This window comes from Microcebus murinus, chromosome 8 (assembly GCF_040939455.1).
Source record: "Microcebus murinus isolate Inina chromosome 8, M.murinus_Inina_mat1.0, whole genome shotgun sequence".
Taxonomy (NCBI): Eukaryota; Metazoa; Chordata; class Mammalia; order Primates; family Cheirogaleidae; genus Microcebus; species Microcebus murinus.
Window position 1 is genome coordinate 20,559,899 of NC_134111.1, and position 18,324 is coordinate 20,578,222.

General features: G+C 35.5%; 1 protein-coding gene across 1 annotated transcript in view; it reads left to right on the top strand.

Annotated features, from left to right (window-relative positions):
- THSD7B (thrombospondin type 1 domain containing 7B) overlaps window positions 1-18,324 on the top strand; it is an 852,814-nt gene that overhangs the window by 647,133 nt on the left and 187,357 nt on the right. Inside the window, exon 15 of the mRNA XM_076005495.1 lies at window positions 15,992-16,170. Coding sequence (XP_075861610.1) covers window positions 15,992-16,170 — 179 coding nt within the window. The remainder of the gene's footprint in view (window positions 1-15,991; window positions 16,171-18,324) is intronic.

The following is an 18,324-nucleotide window of genomic DNA, read 5'->3' on the forward strand; positions in this document are numbered from 1 at the left end:
AAAAAAGAAATTAAAACAGTTTATCTGAGTTAATCAAAATTAGCCCATTTTGATACGTGATACCTACTTCTTTATTGAAATATCCACAAGCTTTTTAATAGTATGTTCATGAATTTTGGTCAGAATCAGGCACTACCATAGATTTGTGTTAATCTTCTATGGCATGATCCTCTCAGGCAAAGCTCAGCACGCTGGGCAAAGATAATGTCTTGATGGCTTGAAACCCAGACCAAGTTACACAACTTCCAAGGAGAATGGGTCTCTTACCAGCTCAATGTTTCTTTCAGGTGGTGATGCTGTTCAGTAGGCAGGCATGACAATGTAGGTATGTAACTGCAGGATATATATCCTACACTGATTGCAACTGAGCCTGTGCTTTACTGTGTTTGTTTTCCATATTGTGTGTGTTGATCTACAGATAATGGTGGCTACAATGATTGTTCCTTAATTTCTGCTGGTATTTCTCCTTAGGATGAATTGTACATTCTCTCCTCTTGGTTTGAGTCTTGTTCTCAGATTTATACTTTGACCTGTCCACTTGTCCTCCCTGCCTTTCAAGTCAAGGTTGCCTTAAGCCCTATAGTGCATTAGAGCTGCAAAACATTTTTTCTGTCTTTAAGATGTACCCGATCATTTGCCAATAGGCCCATTATTGGCAAAAATGCCCCCAAAACTTAACTGTAATCTTCAGTACTATCTGCACTAAAAACACTTCACTTCTATGCATTTCTTTCTTTTCTTTCTTAAAATATTCTTTCAGAAAAAACAAAACAAAACAAAATGGAAAAACACAATAATACAACCTGTGTTCCCCCAAGTCCTTCATCTAGATATCAATATCTAAGTCCCAGGAGCTACATTCCAGGTTTCTCATCAGTTACATTTCTTCCTACGTATATTATTCAATGTAAGTGGCAATCAATTAATTTGATAAGTTTGACAACTTTTTCTTGAATATTAGAGCCATGCTTGAGGAAAGTGAGTGGAAAGGTAGCAACTTTTTGGGTATATGCTATGTGTTAGTCACTCTACTGGGAACTTGTGTTATTTCATGACATCTGTTTACCAGGAATAAAAACCTCAGGTCCCACAAAAGTCATTCTTGATGTGAGAAGAAACTAAAGTATTTTAAATCTTTGCAGATTCTTAATGTAATACAAAGTAGTGGAATGATGGATCATCATGCACAGAGATCTTACAAATACTGATTTTTTTTGATTGTGGTCCCACCCAATGTACAGTGCAGGAATTGGAGCAAGAGAAAACTAACAGTTACCTTGTAAGTCATAATACTAATTTTCTGTGTCCTTATATTTTACATCTCAAGTTGAACCGAAGTGTTTTATCACCTCCCTGGGCACTGTTCTCTGTGGAGGGCCTAAGCAAACTGAGATATTATTAGGCTATCTTTAATTTTAAACAATGAGGAAACACTAAAGTGGTCTCTGGTATGGGGGCCCATTGATGGGTACGTGGAAAGGCTAAGGAAGCAAAGAGAACCTCCTCTGTTCCAGGGGGAAGTACACAGGGGCTCCTGGTTCTACTCTCTGCTATGGCTCCTATTCTGCTGTTCCTGTGACTCCATCTTTGGTTCTCCTGATTTTGCTTGACTTTCCACTTGAGTTTCTATCCTAATCTTCCATTTCCTCCCCTGCATCGACCACCTTTTCTGTGTCTCACATTTAAACTTCCCTGAGAGAGGATCTGAGTTACTGCACACTCTTGTCTCCAGTCCATGCACATCCTTTTTTTTATTTTTAATTCAGTTTTATAATTTTCACTTTTACTCTGTATCTCCAATCCTGTCAGCCTCTCTCATATTTAATTTATAACTTTCCAGCCTGCTTTGAATCTGTTCATATTAATGTATATGTGTTCCTGATGTATACATATGAATGAATGTATATGATTATTTAGATTGTGTTTTAATTTACATTTAAAATATATATCTATCTTAGTTTTTTGTGAAAAACAATGATAGCTAACATTTCTTGAGCATTTATAATATGCTATACCTTTCTCTAAGTGCTCTGTTTATTAACTAACTTATCCTTATATCAATAGTATCAGTTAGATATGATTATTATTCCCATGTTATAGATTAGGAAATCAAGGAACAAAGAGGTTAAAGAACTTGTACAATACTGCCATACTAGAAATGTCAGAGCCTGTTTTGATTAGGAGACAGGCTCTGGAACTGAATTTCATGAATGAAAAACAGACTCTGACATTCCTACTTGGACAATCTTGGGCAAGAACAGTAACAAAAAGTGTAGAAACATGGCTGGGTGCGATGGTTCACACCTGTAATTCTAGCACTCTGGGAGGCCAAGGCAGGAGATTGCCTGAGGCCAGGAGTTCAAGACAGCCTGAGTAAGAGTGAGACTCATTTCTACAAAAATTAGAAAAATTAGCCAAGCATGGTGGCTTGTACTTGTAGTCCCAGCTACTTGGGAGGCTGAGGCAGGAGAATTACTTGAGCCCAGGAGTTTGAGGTCGCAGTGAGCTATGATGACATCACTGCACTGCAGCCCAAGCAACAGAGCCAAACTTTGTCAAGGAAGGGAGGGAAGGAGGGAGGGAGGGAGGGAGGGAGGAAGGAAGGAAGGAAGGAAGGAAGGAAGGAAGGAAGGAAGGAAGGAAGGAAGGAAGGAAGGAAGGAAGGAAGGAAGGAAGGAAGGAATTGTACCCTTGACATGCTTTCAGATTTTGAGTTTTATATGTGAAATCAAAGTCAGAACCAAATTTATATCTCTGTGGCCTGTATATGGTGTCTTTTAATTTTGCATACATCTAGGTATGGATTGGTTTCTCCTGATTATTTCCAACAACAGCAAAACAAAAATTCATACCCTAAAATACAGTAATTGGTACTATAGTATCTCAATTTTCTTGAATGATGACTCCCAAAGATTTTATCTGATTGTTTCTTTTTCTGAGTCATCTTTTGGTGTATGAGAAACATGAATGCAAAGTACATTCTAACTCCAGATGGAATAATTCAGCACTTTCCTGGACCAGAGCTATACTTCTAATATACACAGCTATAGCCTCAGCTTCCTAAACTCTGATTTGACAGACAGCATAAAATAATCTTGCATATGAAAACCTTTACTAATCACATTGTCCTTTAACCCCCAACCCCCATTCAGGGTTGGGGAAACTGCAGCCTCCTGATTTCAAGACTGTTGTTTTATAAGCACCAAAGGAGCAGGAAAAGCTTCATCTTTCTCTGCTGCAACCCTTTTAATAAAAAAATTTGTTCTGTAAAATTTGAAGTCAATCAGAAGGCCACACTTCAGAACCTAGAAGGCCACGTGTGGCCTTAAGGCAGCAGGTTCCCCATCCCTGACTGCTGCTCAAAGTTCATCTCTAGGGACATGATGATTGCAAAGAGATCCCTGTGAAGCCAAGAGGAGGAGGCAAAACAAAAGAAACTGTCTTCAACACTCCCTGAATTATATCTCCACTTGGGGAAATCAGTACAATGCATTGAACATTGTGAAATTATAGAATTTCATGCGCCATAATGGTACATGGAAGGAACAGATTATGGACGTCCTTGTGAGTCATTTCAAAGACCTTGGATTTTAGTATAGGAGCAGGAGAGGGAACACAGGAAGAGGAACCTGATGGGCCAGGGTCAGGGGATGATAATGATTTCGATGTAGGTGCTTTTCTTTAAGGTATCATGACCTCATCCCCATCCATAGTGACCTTCAGGCTCTGTGTGTTCACAGGCACTGTTGATTTCCATATACCAAGTGTTAATTGTTTCCTGCTATATTTGTTTGATTAACAAATAGACAAAAATTCACATGAGCATCTACTCTTCCCTGCATGCCACAGAGGTTTTGTTTGTTTGTTTGTTTTTATTTCAGCATATTATGGGGGTACAAATGTTAAGGTTACGTATATTGCCCATGTCCCCCCTCCCCCCTCGAGTCAGAGCTTCAAGCGTGACCACCCCCCAAACGTTGCACATCTCACTCATTATGCTTGTATATACCCATCCCCTCCTCCCTTCTCCCACCTGCCCAACACCCCATAGATGTTATTCCTGTATGTCCACTTAGGTGTTGATCTGTTAATACCACAGAGGTTTTGACCTCAAGGAGAAAACATCATCCTTGGGAAGACTCAAGATGTTGGACCTTTTATTGTGTGGCATTGCTGAGGATGAAACTGTCTTCCTACCTCCCACTTCCATCTCATACACTGAAGATGATGTTGTGCTTTCTTTATTGGAGAACAGTAATAGGAGCAGCAGTGGCTAATCTCTTGCTCTATTCTTCTCATCCATAGAACAATTCTTTGAAGTAGGTGTGATAATTACCTCCATTTTGCAATGAACAAATTGAAGTGTGAAGAGGCACAAATAGTAACCACAAGTAATATGAGTCCTGGTTCATTTTGAACTTAGGTCTTTCGAATTCCTAAGCCTATACTAGTATTATTCACCCAAGCACTAAGCCTCTCTAAAACAAACAGCTCATTATCACTTATCGAAGACTCAATGCATGGTCAATACACGTTAGTGCTCTTAATTTGATCCGTATAATAATCTTATGCAGTAGGTACTATTATCCCCATTTTTCAGATCAGATATCGCAAGTGTTTTCTATAAAGATGTGGATAGTATATATTTTTAACTTTGTGAGCCATACTGTCTCTGTCACCTCTGCTATTGCCATATGAAAGCAGCAGCCATACGCAATGCTTAAACAAATTGGATGTGGCTCAGCCTCAGTAAAATGGTATTTACAAAAATAGAAAGAGGCAGAATTTGAACTTTGGGCCATAGTTTGTCGATCCTTGCTGTAGGTGATAAAATTGAAGCTTACAGTATTTAGGCAGCTCATGCTGAAGTGGGCATCATGCCTAGGTCAGTCAGAATGATGTTAATGGCTGGACTCTCATCCCTGTGTTACATTATCTTTTTTATTATAAACTTCATTCTTCTCTCTGGTAGGTTGAATTATGTCCTCCCAAAAGATATGTGGAAGTCTTAACCTCCAGTACCTGTGCATATGTACTTATTTGCAAATAATCTTCAAAGATTTGGTTAAGTTAAGGAAATTGAGATGAAATCATCCTAGGTTTAAGGTGGGCTCTAAATCCAGTGATTGGTGCTCTCATAAGAGAAAAGAGAGATTTGAGACACAGACACAAAGGGAAGCCACTATGTGAAGATGAAGACAGAAATTGGAGGCATGAACACCAGGAGCTGCCAGAAACTGGAAAAGGCAAGAAACCATTACCTCCTATAAACTTTAGAGGGAGCACATCCCTGCCAACGCCTTCATTTCAGACTTCTGGAATGTTCCAATATGGAGTCACAGTACATTATGAGAGAACTATGAGAGAATAAGTTTTCCTTGTTTAAGCTACCAAGTTTCTACTAATTTGTTATGACAACCCTAGGAGACTAATAAACTCTCTTTTTTTCTGTTGCTTTTTGTGTTTTCTTCAGTGGTATATTTTGGTTGCTCTTGATACTTTTTTCTGGTTTAAAAGGCTTTCTGTCTGTGTGAATTAGGATTATCCACAGTGCCTTGACACTTCTATTAGTGTAACTAGGAGACTGCTGGCTATTTAAGTTTTCTTAAAGAATAAAATTAAATAAATTTTAAATAAAATTAAATGTCTCAACTTCTTTTATTCCTTTAGTAGGCTATCATTAAATATCATTAAATAAAATCATAGGATAACTATTTGTTATTTGAAGACAAGAGAAGCCTAAATGAAAATCTCTGGATTAGATAATGCACAATCCATTAGAAAACAAAGTTCTTGGTAATAGAACAAATTCACCATTACCAGCATGCTATATAAATCAAAACTGGGAGTCATATTTTTTTCTTTTCTTTTTTTTATTTCAGCATATTATGAGGGTACAGATTTTAAGGTTTCAATAAATGCCCTTCCCCCCTACCCCCACAAGTCTGAGTTTCCAGCATGGGAGTCATATTTAATTGTACACTTTGGCAATAGTTCAAAGGTTTTTACAGTAACTTGTAAGGAGTTTAATGTACTGTGAATTCATTCTAGCACATTGATTTTTGTATTATCTCAGTGAAAGGTGCAGTTCTTTGGCAAAAGCAAACTTTCAGAAGTAAATTTTCTTCATCATGTAATCCATATTCTGATTATATTTCATTGTTTATGAATACAAGTCATTGTCTACTGACCCAAGAGTCTATCAGAGACAAAAAATAGAGTTTCATGTCTTAAGTTTGTTGTGTACACCCTTTTTCATATTGGGAACCTTGTTGTATGCCATGGAGCTCTTTGGGGGAACCTGGCTCTGAATGAAGAATGCTTCCATGTACCTCATTCTAGATGTTTATGCTATTGTAGATACTCATGAGATCTCCAGTTGCCACTTTTAGGAATTGTGTTGAAATGCTGGTGTGCTAATATATAGTATTCTGATGGCAGTAGAAGTCATTCCACGTAATGAAACTTAAACTTCTTTCACTTGCATGATACTCTTCCAAATGATTGCATCTAAATATGCATTAGTATTTTTGTATTTTTTCTAAAGAATGACTCCTTCATTACATAATTTCAGAGCCCACACTCAAAGCTCCATCATCGGCTGGTAGCACAGAGGATGGTCCCTCCTCAAGGCTTCAGGCTAGATGGATGTTTCTAGCTCGACTCTTCATAGGTCCCTTCATACTATGAGTAGGGTGAGCCTGACAGGTGAGGGTCTCTGTATCTTCCACCTTCCTCTCCAATAAGAGCAGCGCTGCCCTTATCTGGTTTATATTGGACTTATGAGAAAGCGTGTGCTTTGTTTTAGTTGGGGAGGAAATCTTTACTTTAGGGACTGTAGAAGACTGTGAAGGCACATTTCTTCTGAAGAAGCCAATTGTTTGATTCCAGCCAATTATTGCTCTGCTAGCATGAGAACTCAGGTGTCCCCAGATCATACACATTTTCAGAAAGAGAAGCCAGAAATCTTTATTTTCATCTGAAATCTTCCAATTTTGAACCATTGGCATCAAACTAAATATATAAATAAATAAGCAACTAAATAAGCAGGTAGACAATAAATAAACCCACTGTGCTAGTCCAACATATGGCAGGATTCAGGTCAGAGTTCCCTTAGGAACCAGGAGGGAATAAAGCAAAAAAGAACAGAAACTCTTTTCTTACAAGCTGTTAATATATATTTCCGAATCCCATGGGACACATAGAGGCATCTATGTACTCATAAACTGACTATTGCAGATTCTTAGGATTAATTATATCAGGCCTGTCTTCATAGTTGGAAATGAAGCTGCTATTTAAAGAGCAGATTCATTGGCAATTTTGAAGATAGTCATTTCCATTTAGATAGTATATTAGTCATGTGTACATGTCACAGCTAGTTAATTATAAGTAATATTCTATCATGTTTCACTATATTGTTTTCTAGCAACATACATATCTATTTTTTATTTCATTTAGAGGAGTTTTAGCCTAAGGCCACCCTAGGAATTGTCACTTAACTTCTCAGTTTTCCAAACATCTCTTAACCAGTACTCTCATGCTCTCTCTTCTTCAATCCAACAGTACACCCAAATTAATATCAGAATTCTTAATCAGTTTTCTGAACCCTTCCAGCATGACCTCCCAGTCTGGCCCCAAACTGATGTACCCAAATTTAAACTCTCTCCAAACTCAAATTCTGGTATGGAAGATTTCTCTGTTGACTTGTACACATTTTGGATTAATTCGCATCTCTTCTTAATTTAATTGGTGGTTTTTTCCCTGCCTAGATTGCCTTCTACATGCTTGTCCACTTATCAAAATTCTGTTAAGTTAGATCATGATATACATAGAGTTGTGCTTTAGGGATAGTAATATGGCAGCTGATCAGACAGGGAATGGTTCTAAAGGAAGAAATGGAGACCTGGAGTCCAGTTACAGGGCCATTATAAAAGGCCAACTGAGAGATATTCAGTGTCTGTCCTTGGTTGGTAGTAGAAAACTTGGAAAGACAGAGAAGGAATCAAATGATTTACTGACCCAAAACAGAATCTCACATTTTGTCAATGTGATCCTGACCTTTAATTTACATGGAAATGATCTGGAATCAGAAATGACACCTAGATTTGAAAAATTATGGCCCTATAATTTTTCTGCTAAAACATCTTTGCTGAATTATATTCTCTATTAATCACTAGTCCTAAAAACATGATAAAGAAGGAACATTTTCCTTGTGCTGTATGGCTTTTAGTAGTGGTGAAATATTAGTATGTCATTTATACTGGATGTTAATTCCCACCCTCCTGCAAAAGTTCTACTATTAATACTTATGTTTTTTGACCCTTAGGGCATTGTAAGGAATTCCAAAGAGAAATATTGTTGCATTTTTATTTTTACAGAAAGAAATTGAACTATTGAGATTTAATATTTTATCCCACATCAAAAAAGGTTAGGCTTTAATTTATAATCCCTATTGCAAGTTCTTTTTAAAATAATATATTATAAATTTTCCTGAAACACATACATAGGCTCAACTTTTGCAAAGTCACATTCTCATGTAATTCAGACCATGCTAAGTGGTGATGTAGTTTAATCTTATTTTCTGAGGACGTTTTGTAGAGATTCTCAAAATATTGTAAATATTTGTTCCATGGTGCTCTTTATTTCATCTCTGGAGATACTCTTTGTTGTGCCAAGGTTGATCTATCTGGATGGGATAGGTGATGTCATAGGAACAAATGAAACAGACAATTTCAAAGTCTCAGTGGTTAAAAGCCACAGGGATCCCTCACTATCATGTTCATCTTGGGGTCAGTGGAGGCTCTCTGCTCCACATCATCTTCAGTCCGGGACCCTGGCTGACTGAGCAACCACTGTCTGAAACATTGTTGGATCCTGTGGCACAGGGAAAGAAAACGTATGGCAAATCATGATCCAGCTCTTAAAGTTTGCACCAAGAAGTGAAATTTCACTTCTGCACACATTTCATTGAGTAACTCAAGTTATATGATAACACCAAACTTCAAGGTTATAAAGTGCAATCATACCATGTGTCCAAGAACAGAACCTGAAATATGTGGGGAATCGCCTGATGAATGAAAGACATGCTCGGAGATCAACTTTTAAGAAATTTTAAAGGGAATGCAAAGTGCAAAGACTATGGTGTATTTAAGGTGAAATTCTCACAAGGCAAGAAGATGTATTGAGAGGATTTCATATAGGCCCTGGAAACCAAAGTTATAAGAACTACTCAGTAAGATTGGCTTATCAACAACCTGTTTGTCTTTATAGTGTAGGAAATGCCAAATTTATTATGTGATCAAAGCAATCAGTCACTTTAATTTTAACAGCGCTTATTTGTAGTAATGAGAGAAATCGCTTGTGTATGTACAGTCCTAATTGAATAGTTCATATTGTTGTGTGTCTTGTATTCCATTTGTCCCTAATATCCTCGACATCTGCAAAGGAAAAACAAAATCTATTTTCTCTGCTTGAAGGAAACTGCCACAAGGGAGTTAATACTGAAACTCTGTGTACATGAACAACTGGAGATAGCATTTTCATTAAATAGCCTGGATTATTCAATTTAAAAGATCAGTTCTTTATATGATTTGGTTGTTTGATTAAGCTAACACTGATATGTTTAGTTGTAATAAGTGAACCAGGTCCAGCAAATAGTCAGAAACCTGTGTCCACCATAGTAAATACACTTCACAAGAATTTCTTAGAAAATTAAAGCCAGAATCCATTCATGTTATCTCAGATTGTCGTAGAACTTGTATGTATTATTTGCTTCATATAACTTATATAGTTGTTTATATACAAGATTTCCCCCCACATTTATAAGACTGATCACTTCTAAAATATGAATTACTTCAAAGGCAGAGTTGATTCTCTAGCTTGTTACTCCTGCACTAAAGAGAACATTCTAGAACCATAATTTTTGTCTACTTGATAGTGATCTGGTTTTCCCAGTCATGTCTGGGGCTGACTTCCCTTTCTATTTCGGACTATAAAATGAAGCTTTTGGCCTAGATGACCTTAAGTAACTCATCTACATCAAAAATAAAATATACCAGTGATTTACATTTTTAGTTAAGGAAACTGGTTGACACTTAAATGATTTTTCTGGGTGGATGCAATAAAATTTAATAAATAATTTTGGTACCAAAAAATGAGTTTTAAGGAACCAAGAAAACTTATTTGTCAATAAATTGTTTGGACTTTGTGTAACTTCTAAATCGGCTACATTTCAGATATCTTATTATATTGTGGGTCCAAATGAAATACTTTGTTATTTGTAATATTAATACATTAACATCATTTTATAATATTTAACATTGTTTTTTGTTTCCTGATGAGTATTTATATAATGCAGTCAAAATATTTTCTACAAATAGAGAGTATTTTCAAAAACCTACTTTTAATAATTCAAAATTTAAAAAAAGAGAAGTAACAGTAATTTAGGTACTTTTCAATGATCCGTTCTCAGGCCCCACACAAACCTAAACAGGGTTGGGAGCATCTTTAAGAGCATGTAACTACTATTCATGAACAGTATTTCCAAGTCAGAATATAGATTCACTAAGGCAATCTGACAACCGTATTGTTTTTTATTTACATCACATGCTAATATATTGAGCTTTTTAAATAAATGTTTAACACTGTCCAGTATTTCCTTGATAGCAATAGTAAAGTATTGATCTAACTTCTCAAATTATCTTGCAAATTATCTTTGGACCAATGCCAAAATATTTGTCCTAGTTTTTCCCCCCACATATCCGAAACTAATACCCTTTAAACCAATCTAACTTTAATCACCAGATACTTTTCAGTATGGTACATCTTTACTAGATAAATAGAAAAAAAAGTAAATTCTAGTAGTACATATAGATGGAAAAGTATATATCCATCTGCAAAAAAATGAAACCAGACCCCTATCTCACAGCATATACAAAATCACATCAAAATGGCTTAAAGATTTAGAAAATTAAAGCCAGAATCCATTCATGTTATCTCAGATTGTCGTAGAACTTGTATGTATTATTTGCTTCATATAACTTATATAGTGGTTTATATACAAAATTCCCCCCACATTTATAAGACTGATCACTTCTAAAATATGAAGACCAGAAACTACTAGAAATGGAAACCAGAAACTACTAGAAGGAAACATTGGAGAAATGCTTCAGGGCATTGGTCTGGGCAAATATTTCTTGAGTAAGACCTCAAAAGCACAGGTAACCAGAGTAAAATTTGGCAAATGGGATCACATCAAGCTAAAAAGCTTCTGCACAGCAATAGAAACAGCAAAGTCAAGAGACTACCTGCAAAATGGGAAAAGCATTTGTAAACTATTCATTCGACAATAGATCAATAACCAGAATATATAAGAAACTCAAACAACTCAATATCAAAAAACCAAATAATTGAGTTAAAAAATGAGCAAAATACTTGAACAGACATTTCTCAAAAGAAGATCTACAAGTGGCCAAAAAGTAAATGAAAAAATACCCGTAACTAATCATTAGGGAAATACAAATCAAAACCACAGTGAGATATTGTCTCTCTCTACTTAAAATGACTATCATCAAAAATCCAAAAGCTAATAAATGCTAGCGAGGATGCAGAGAAAGAAAAAGGCACATAATACTGTTGGTGGGAATACAAATTAGTACAGTCAGTATGAAAAACACTTTGAAGGTTTCTCAAAAAACTAAAAATATAACAACCATATGACCCAGCAGTTCCACTGCTAGGTATATATCCAAAAGAAAGGAAATCAGTATATAGAAGAGATATCTAGACTCCCATGTTTATTGCGTCACTATGCACAATAGTCAAGATATGGAATCAACCTAAGTGTCCATTAGTGGATGAATGGATAAAGAAAATGCAGTATATATACACAATGGAATATTATTTGGCCATAAAAAGAATGAAATCTTGTCATTTGCAGCAACATGGATAGAACTGGAGGTCATTATGTTAAGTGAAACAAGCCAGGCACAGAAAGACAAATATGACATTTTTGTCTCCCATATGTGGGAGCTGAAGAATTGATCTCAGGAAGGTAGTGAATACAATGGTGGTTACCAGAAGCTGAGAAGGGTCATGGAGAAGGGGTAAAGAAGACAGACTGGTTAATGATTACAAAAACACAGTTAGATAGAAGGCACAAGATCTAGAGTTCAATTGCAAAGTAAAGAGACTATAGTTAACAATAATTTACTGTATATTTCAAAATAGCTAAAAGAAAAAATATGAAATGTTTCCAACACAAAGAAATGATAAATGTTTGAGATGATGGATATCCCAATTAGCAGATTTGATCATTACACATTGTATGCTTATATGAAGATATCATATGTATCTCATAAATACATGCAACTATTATGTTTTCTTCTTTCACATCCTCCAAAACTAGATTTTATTAGGAGAAAAATGTGTTTATAATTGAATAATGGAGGTAAAAATTCTCACAAAGTAATATCCTTATAAGCGGTTTCATTAATGAGACCACCTTATTAAGAGAACTTTGTTTATACCTATATCCATTTCACTAACCCAAAGATTTGAATATTGGGGGACTAGTGATATAGATTGAAAAGTAATTTCATTCCAGGTTTCTGGGATTCAATTCTATTTGGCAGGTCATTAAATAAATATTTTTGGTTATAAAATGGATAGACATAGATAGAGTTAATTCTATTTGGTCCATCTTTATCCATAATAGAATTTTTTGAGCACCTACTATGTGTATAAAATTATTAATACAATGTTGGATGTATGCCCTGCTGATAATTCTGTAATGAATACTTTACAACAAATTTCATATGCATGCAGATAAGTAAAATAGAACACTAAACTGTCCCTAGGCCAAATAATATGATGGCCCAAGCAATGTATTTTGCAATTGAATTGTAGTGTAAAATACTTTTTGATAGAAAAACTCCTTCTTGTATGGTAATTAGGTTTAGATTTATAAATGTTGCCAGTGAAATGTTACCTATGTGGGGTCAGCCATTCTGTGACATATTTTACAGAAATGAGTTTTTAAAACATTAGTGAGACTTCTATAGTCAACAATTAGAATTCCCATACAGCAGGTTAACTTTGTTGATAGTCATATTTGATCATAATCTGTTTTCAAAAACTTTAAGTATTAAGTATGTAGATAAAACTAATCCTTTCAAATATGAGATAGGTATAAGAATATGCAAGTAATAATATTTCTCACTGTGGACTTTCCTTTGGGGTATAGTGTAGCAGGAAAATAATTTTCCTGAAAAATAAATGTCACTGTTGCTTATTCCTGTTGAATTTCAAAATTATTTTATACTCATTGAGTTTATGACCTTGACTTTTGTGGAGATCCTCTGGGTTTACTTCTTATCATGGGTAAAGAAAAAAAAAAGTATTGCTAGAGGCTTGCTAATTAAAATTCTTCAATATGCAAGTACAGATGAGAATGATTTAAGATCTCATTCAATTAAGAGGGCATCTACTTCAAAATTTGCTTTTAAATAGGGTCCATATAGACACTCAAATATTTAAAGTTTATTTATATGAAATCTCCTGGAATTTCAGATTTACTAATGTGAAGTATACCTGCCATGAGTTGAATCCCACCTAATTTCTAGCCCTACTCTTTTCATTTGGTAGCTAATGAAAGCATTTTGTGACTCAGTTTATTAAGTTAATAATGCACAACTAAGTAATGCTTGTGGCCTCTCTTTAATTCCTTATTTAGCTTTTACCAATACTGAATTGGTGATCAAAGCTCCTTAGAAATGACTGTAGAACTAAAATTATGCTGAATAACAGAGAATTCGTCTTTTAACAATCTCAATTGGAGCATTTTTTTTTTTTCAATTCCAAAAGAATGTTTCCTGATGACTCTCTGAGCTTGTGTATTCTCTCTTGTCAATGAGTACTGTTTGGGAAATTTGAAATCATTGTAATATAATCCAAGAGAAATAGAAATATAAAATGGGGAGCAAGGAGAGACAGAGAGAAAGAGCTGAAGACATGAAGAGATACCAGGTGGAGGGGAATTATGTGCCTTGTATAGGAAAATGGTTGCCTTTTCATTTTAATATGGAGACAGAAGAAAAATGATGGGAATGCATACAGGCATATTCACAGGAAATCAAAGGAGTTCTCATCTATTTCTTTCTATTTTTCTGGGAAGAAAAAGTGAGGTCTTAGAAATTTGAAAATATTAATAGATGGAGAAGGTTTAAAAGAGCTGTTATCCTGAAGGAGACTAAGAAAGCAAACTCAGAAGAATGACCAGGCTGTGTGAGAAATTGGTTGAAGATAGACTTATGCATAAAAGTGTCACCAGTGTGATATTAGCATATTCTTCATCTCTGCTTGGTAGTCTTGCTTTAAACAGAGAGAGAAGACAGACTGATCTCCGTCTGAAATTTTGACAACCTGGCATGGCAGAAGATCACTGGGACGAGGTGGTCAACTACACTGGCAAGAGAGTGGTTGAGTAATGAACCAGGGAGGCTAAGATCATTAGGAAAATAATTCAGTTTTCATGAGCAAAGGCATAGTACTATTGGAGAAGATGAAGTAGTTTGTATAGATAAAATTCAAAATAGAATAGAGGGAAAGGCAGGAGGGAAAACAAGGTAGGGAGGTGGTATTCAGCCTGGACTGTACATTGGAATCACCTAGGGATGTTTAAAAAGCTCCCTCTGGGTTTTGACAGAATTCATCTCCATGCAGCCATAAGACTCAGGTTGCTGGCCTCTTGCTGGCTGGCTGCCAGGGACTGCCCCCAGGTTCCAGAGGCCACTCACATTCCCCTGCCATGTGGCCACGTCATTGGCATTTCATAGCATGGCTATACACTTCTTCAAGGCCAGCAGGAGAAGCTCTCTCTGTAGGAAAAGGACCCCATCCCTCTTTTAAGGGTTTTTACCTGGTTAAGTGAAACCCACTCAAGATAATCTCCTTCTGATTAAGTCACACTGATCAACTGATTTGGCATGGTGATTATATCTGTATATTCGTCACCTTTGCCATATACCATAACCTAATAATGGGAGTGGCATCCCATTATATTCACAGTTTCTGCCTAAAATGAAGCAGGAGAGATTATACAGGCACTGACACAGGGTACAGGAAATAGATGGTTTTGCAGTTAATTGAGATAAGGAATGCAAGAGAATTAGAATGTTTTAGGAGATTGATGATCTCAGTTTTAGAAACGCTGAATCTGGGGTGATTGAGCATCCAATTAGAGTGGTTCAGTAGATGGCATAGAATTCACTAGAGACATCAGCATTGAAGGCACATATTTGATAGTCATCAGTAGAGGTGATTGTTAAAACAATGATGTTATCTAGGAAAGACTGTAGCAAGAAGTGGGCTGAAGATATGAACAAGACCAAGAAAAGCTAGAATTTCTGGAGCTATACTTCAACCCATATCTCTTGATTCCAGTGCAATGTCTCATTATACAACTTTTGACCACTCCTCTATTTTCTTCTTCCTAATTTGTGGTCCATTCTATGACCCTCTCCCACCCTCAAGTCACACTACTGGAAGTCAGAATCAACATCTTTCTTAGCGAAAGCCTTGCAGATCATAGACTGATAGGAAAGATTAACTCTATTCTCCCTGTTTCAGACAGTGAATTGTAGGAATTGTAGAATAGGGAGCACAAAGCCTAGTGAAGGGAGGTGGTACCTTCTTTAGCCACAAATGCTTCATTTCTTCTTCTCAGAAACCAGAACTAACTGTATACTCTTTCTGGTTCCTTCCACCCAGAATTGCCTATAAAGTAAGTGAAATGGCACAGATTTGGATGCAGATTTCATCATATTTATCTATCTCTTAAAGTTTTGGTCTGTTTATCTGAGTAGAAAATTATTGAAGCCACTATAGCAATATCATGAAGAAATCTGAGCTGTGATAGTGGAAAGAGGAAGTGAATTTGATCAGTACGCTTTGACCGGACTTTCCTCCCTTCTCTTAAATCTTTTTCTTTCAGGTTACATTCAAGAAAAATGTGTCATCCCCTGTCCATTTGATTGCAAGTTAAGTGATTGGTCTAGCTGGGGGTCTTGCAGTTCATCTTGTGGGATTGGAGTGAAAATTCGATCCAAATGGCTAAAAGAAAAGCCTTACAATGGAGGTCGACCATGTCCCAAGCTGGATCTCAAGAATCAGGTAAAGTACATGCAGCAACAATAAAAAGCTAAAAAACTGCCCCATTATTATTTCCTGTTGAAATTTTATTATTATCTTTTGTTAGTATCTCATGAAAAATTATCACAAGCTCAGGTTTAAGAGGACAGAAATTAAGATTAATGAATTAGTAATAGAAGCTTTGCCTTCTCCTGGGTAATGCCAATACCAACTTAGTATCTTTAGCAATAATAATATTTAGAAAATCAAATCCAATTGATTTTTAAATGCTCTTGAAGTATAATTTAATATTACAAAGGTTATACATATATATATATTTGAAATATAAATAATAATGCTGGGAGAAAATCTATTACTTAGTGGCCATATAATTAATGGGATTGAAGTGAAAATTCAACCCAAATGGCTAGAAGAAAAACCTTGCAATGGAGGTTCACATGTCCCAAACTGGATCTCAAGAATCAAGTAAAGTGTGTGAAGCAAAAATAAGAAGCTGAAAAACTGTCCCCATTATTATTTCAAAGCTGGTGTTCTATTTTTCTTTCCCCTGACTCTTTATCCTAATTTTTTTCATTCTCAATCTTGCCAATCTTTCCACAACTCTTTAAGTCTTTTTTGACCTGTTTTTCTGTTTTCTGAAAAGTTATAGCTATTTTCATAAATGAAACTCTAATGGATACCTTTCCATCTGATAAAATTACCATCCTAAATAATCAAAGTTGATTGGAGTATTCCAGTTGACTATACCCATATAACAGAGTCTAAGATTTAGTTTAGAATTATAATAAAGAACTCAAATTTCTCCTATGATTGCATACTGATTATTAGATTAGGACCGATACTTCACTTTGTAAAAATTCAATTGAATAGGTGAAGCACAGATGATGATAGTTAAAAATTCTTTTTTCTTAGAGAGGTGAAGTGTGTCTCATATGAGCATGTAGAGCCTTTGTCATTGGGAAACTCTTAACAGAAGAGCTACAAAGCCTTCTATTACTAATTCTATTGTATTAACTTCTGTGGTCTTAACCCCATTTTTATCAGACTTGGTACAGCTTCTTTAATATAAGGAAATCCCATACATCTATTCTTAATTAATTTTAATAGCATGTCTAGTACTGCTTAGACTTAAAGATTATGTGTTAAGACCAATATCTCTAGGTATTTTTTTCTAAGTTTTTGTAAAATACATATAACTCACTGAAATAAAAAATTGTCATTCCAGCAAGATATATGTAAGTTCTAAGACAGGGATAGTTATTATGTTAGTCTTGGTTTTTAAGCTTATGTGGCAAAATAATGGCCATATTTTCTCCCTTCAAAGAAAATGTAAACTTTTTAGGGAAAACAAAACAGAGGACTGTAAAATCAACATAAAGGTTGCAAGAAAACCCCACAAGTACAGAAGTTTGGTGGAGGGAAGAGTGAGATATGATTATTGCAATCAGAACAGAGATAGTCTGATGAATAAGCCTTATAAAGAAAGGAGCAATACAGGTTTATGGTCAGGAGGAAGAAGGTCAGGTGAACACTGTGTGTGAAGACTGTTTGACCATCCGTAGGGTATTTTCCAGGCATTTAAAATGGAAGAGAACTACTAAGCATATATATTATAGTTATCAATAATGTATGAAAATTCTTATTATATCTTCCTCAAAGCCTTCAATGAAAGGTAAACATTTATAACACTAGTGTTAAATACAAATTTTAATATGCTACTTTTATGAACTAGGAAATTATCAAGGGACTGGAAGGACTTCATTTGAGCACAGACTTTAAGAGTATATCCTCAGCATTGTCAGCAAAGACAAATATATAGAAAATTAAGATAATGGTACTTGGATGTCTGTTGTGACTTACAGGAAGCTTGTTCTAAACACTTAAATGACATATAAAACTTAAACTCTTGAGAAGCAATACAAGCTCAAAATGAAATCCAAGTTCAAGAATAATTTAGATAAATTCAATAACTGAAAATTAAGTGAAGATAGGCCTGGCTGTAGTGAATATTTCTAATTTTTGAGATTAAGATGGGAATTGTAGCTTTTCAAAGACATTTGTATTTTGTGATGCTCAGAAATGAGTCCTGAGTTTTAGTGATCAGAAATAGAATTTAGTATGTGTTTATTCTGACATAATGAGGTTTCCAATATCTATCATGTATGTGGCTAAATT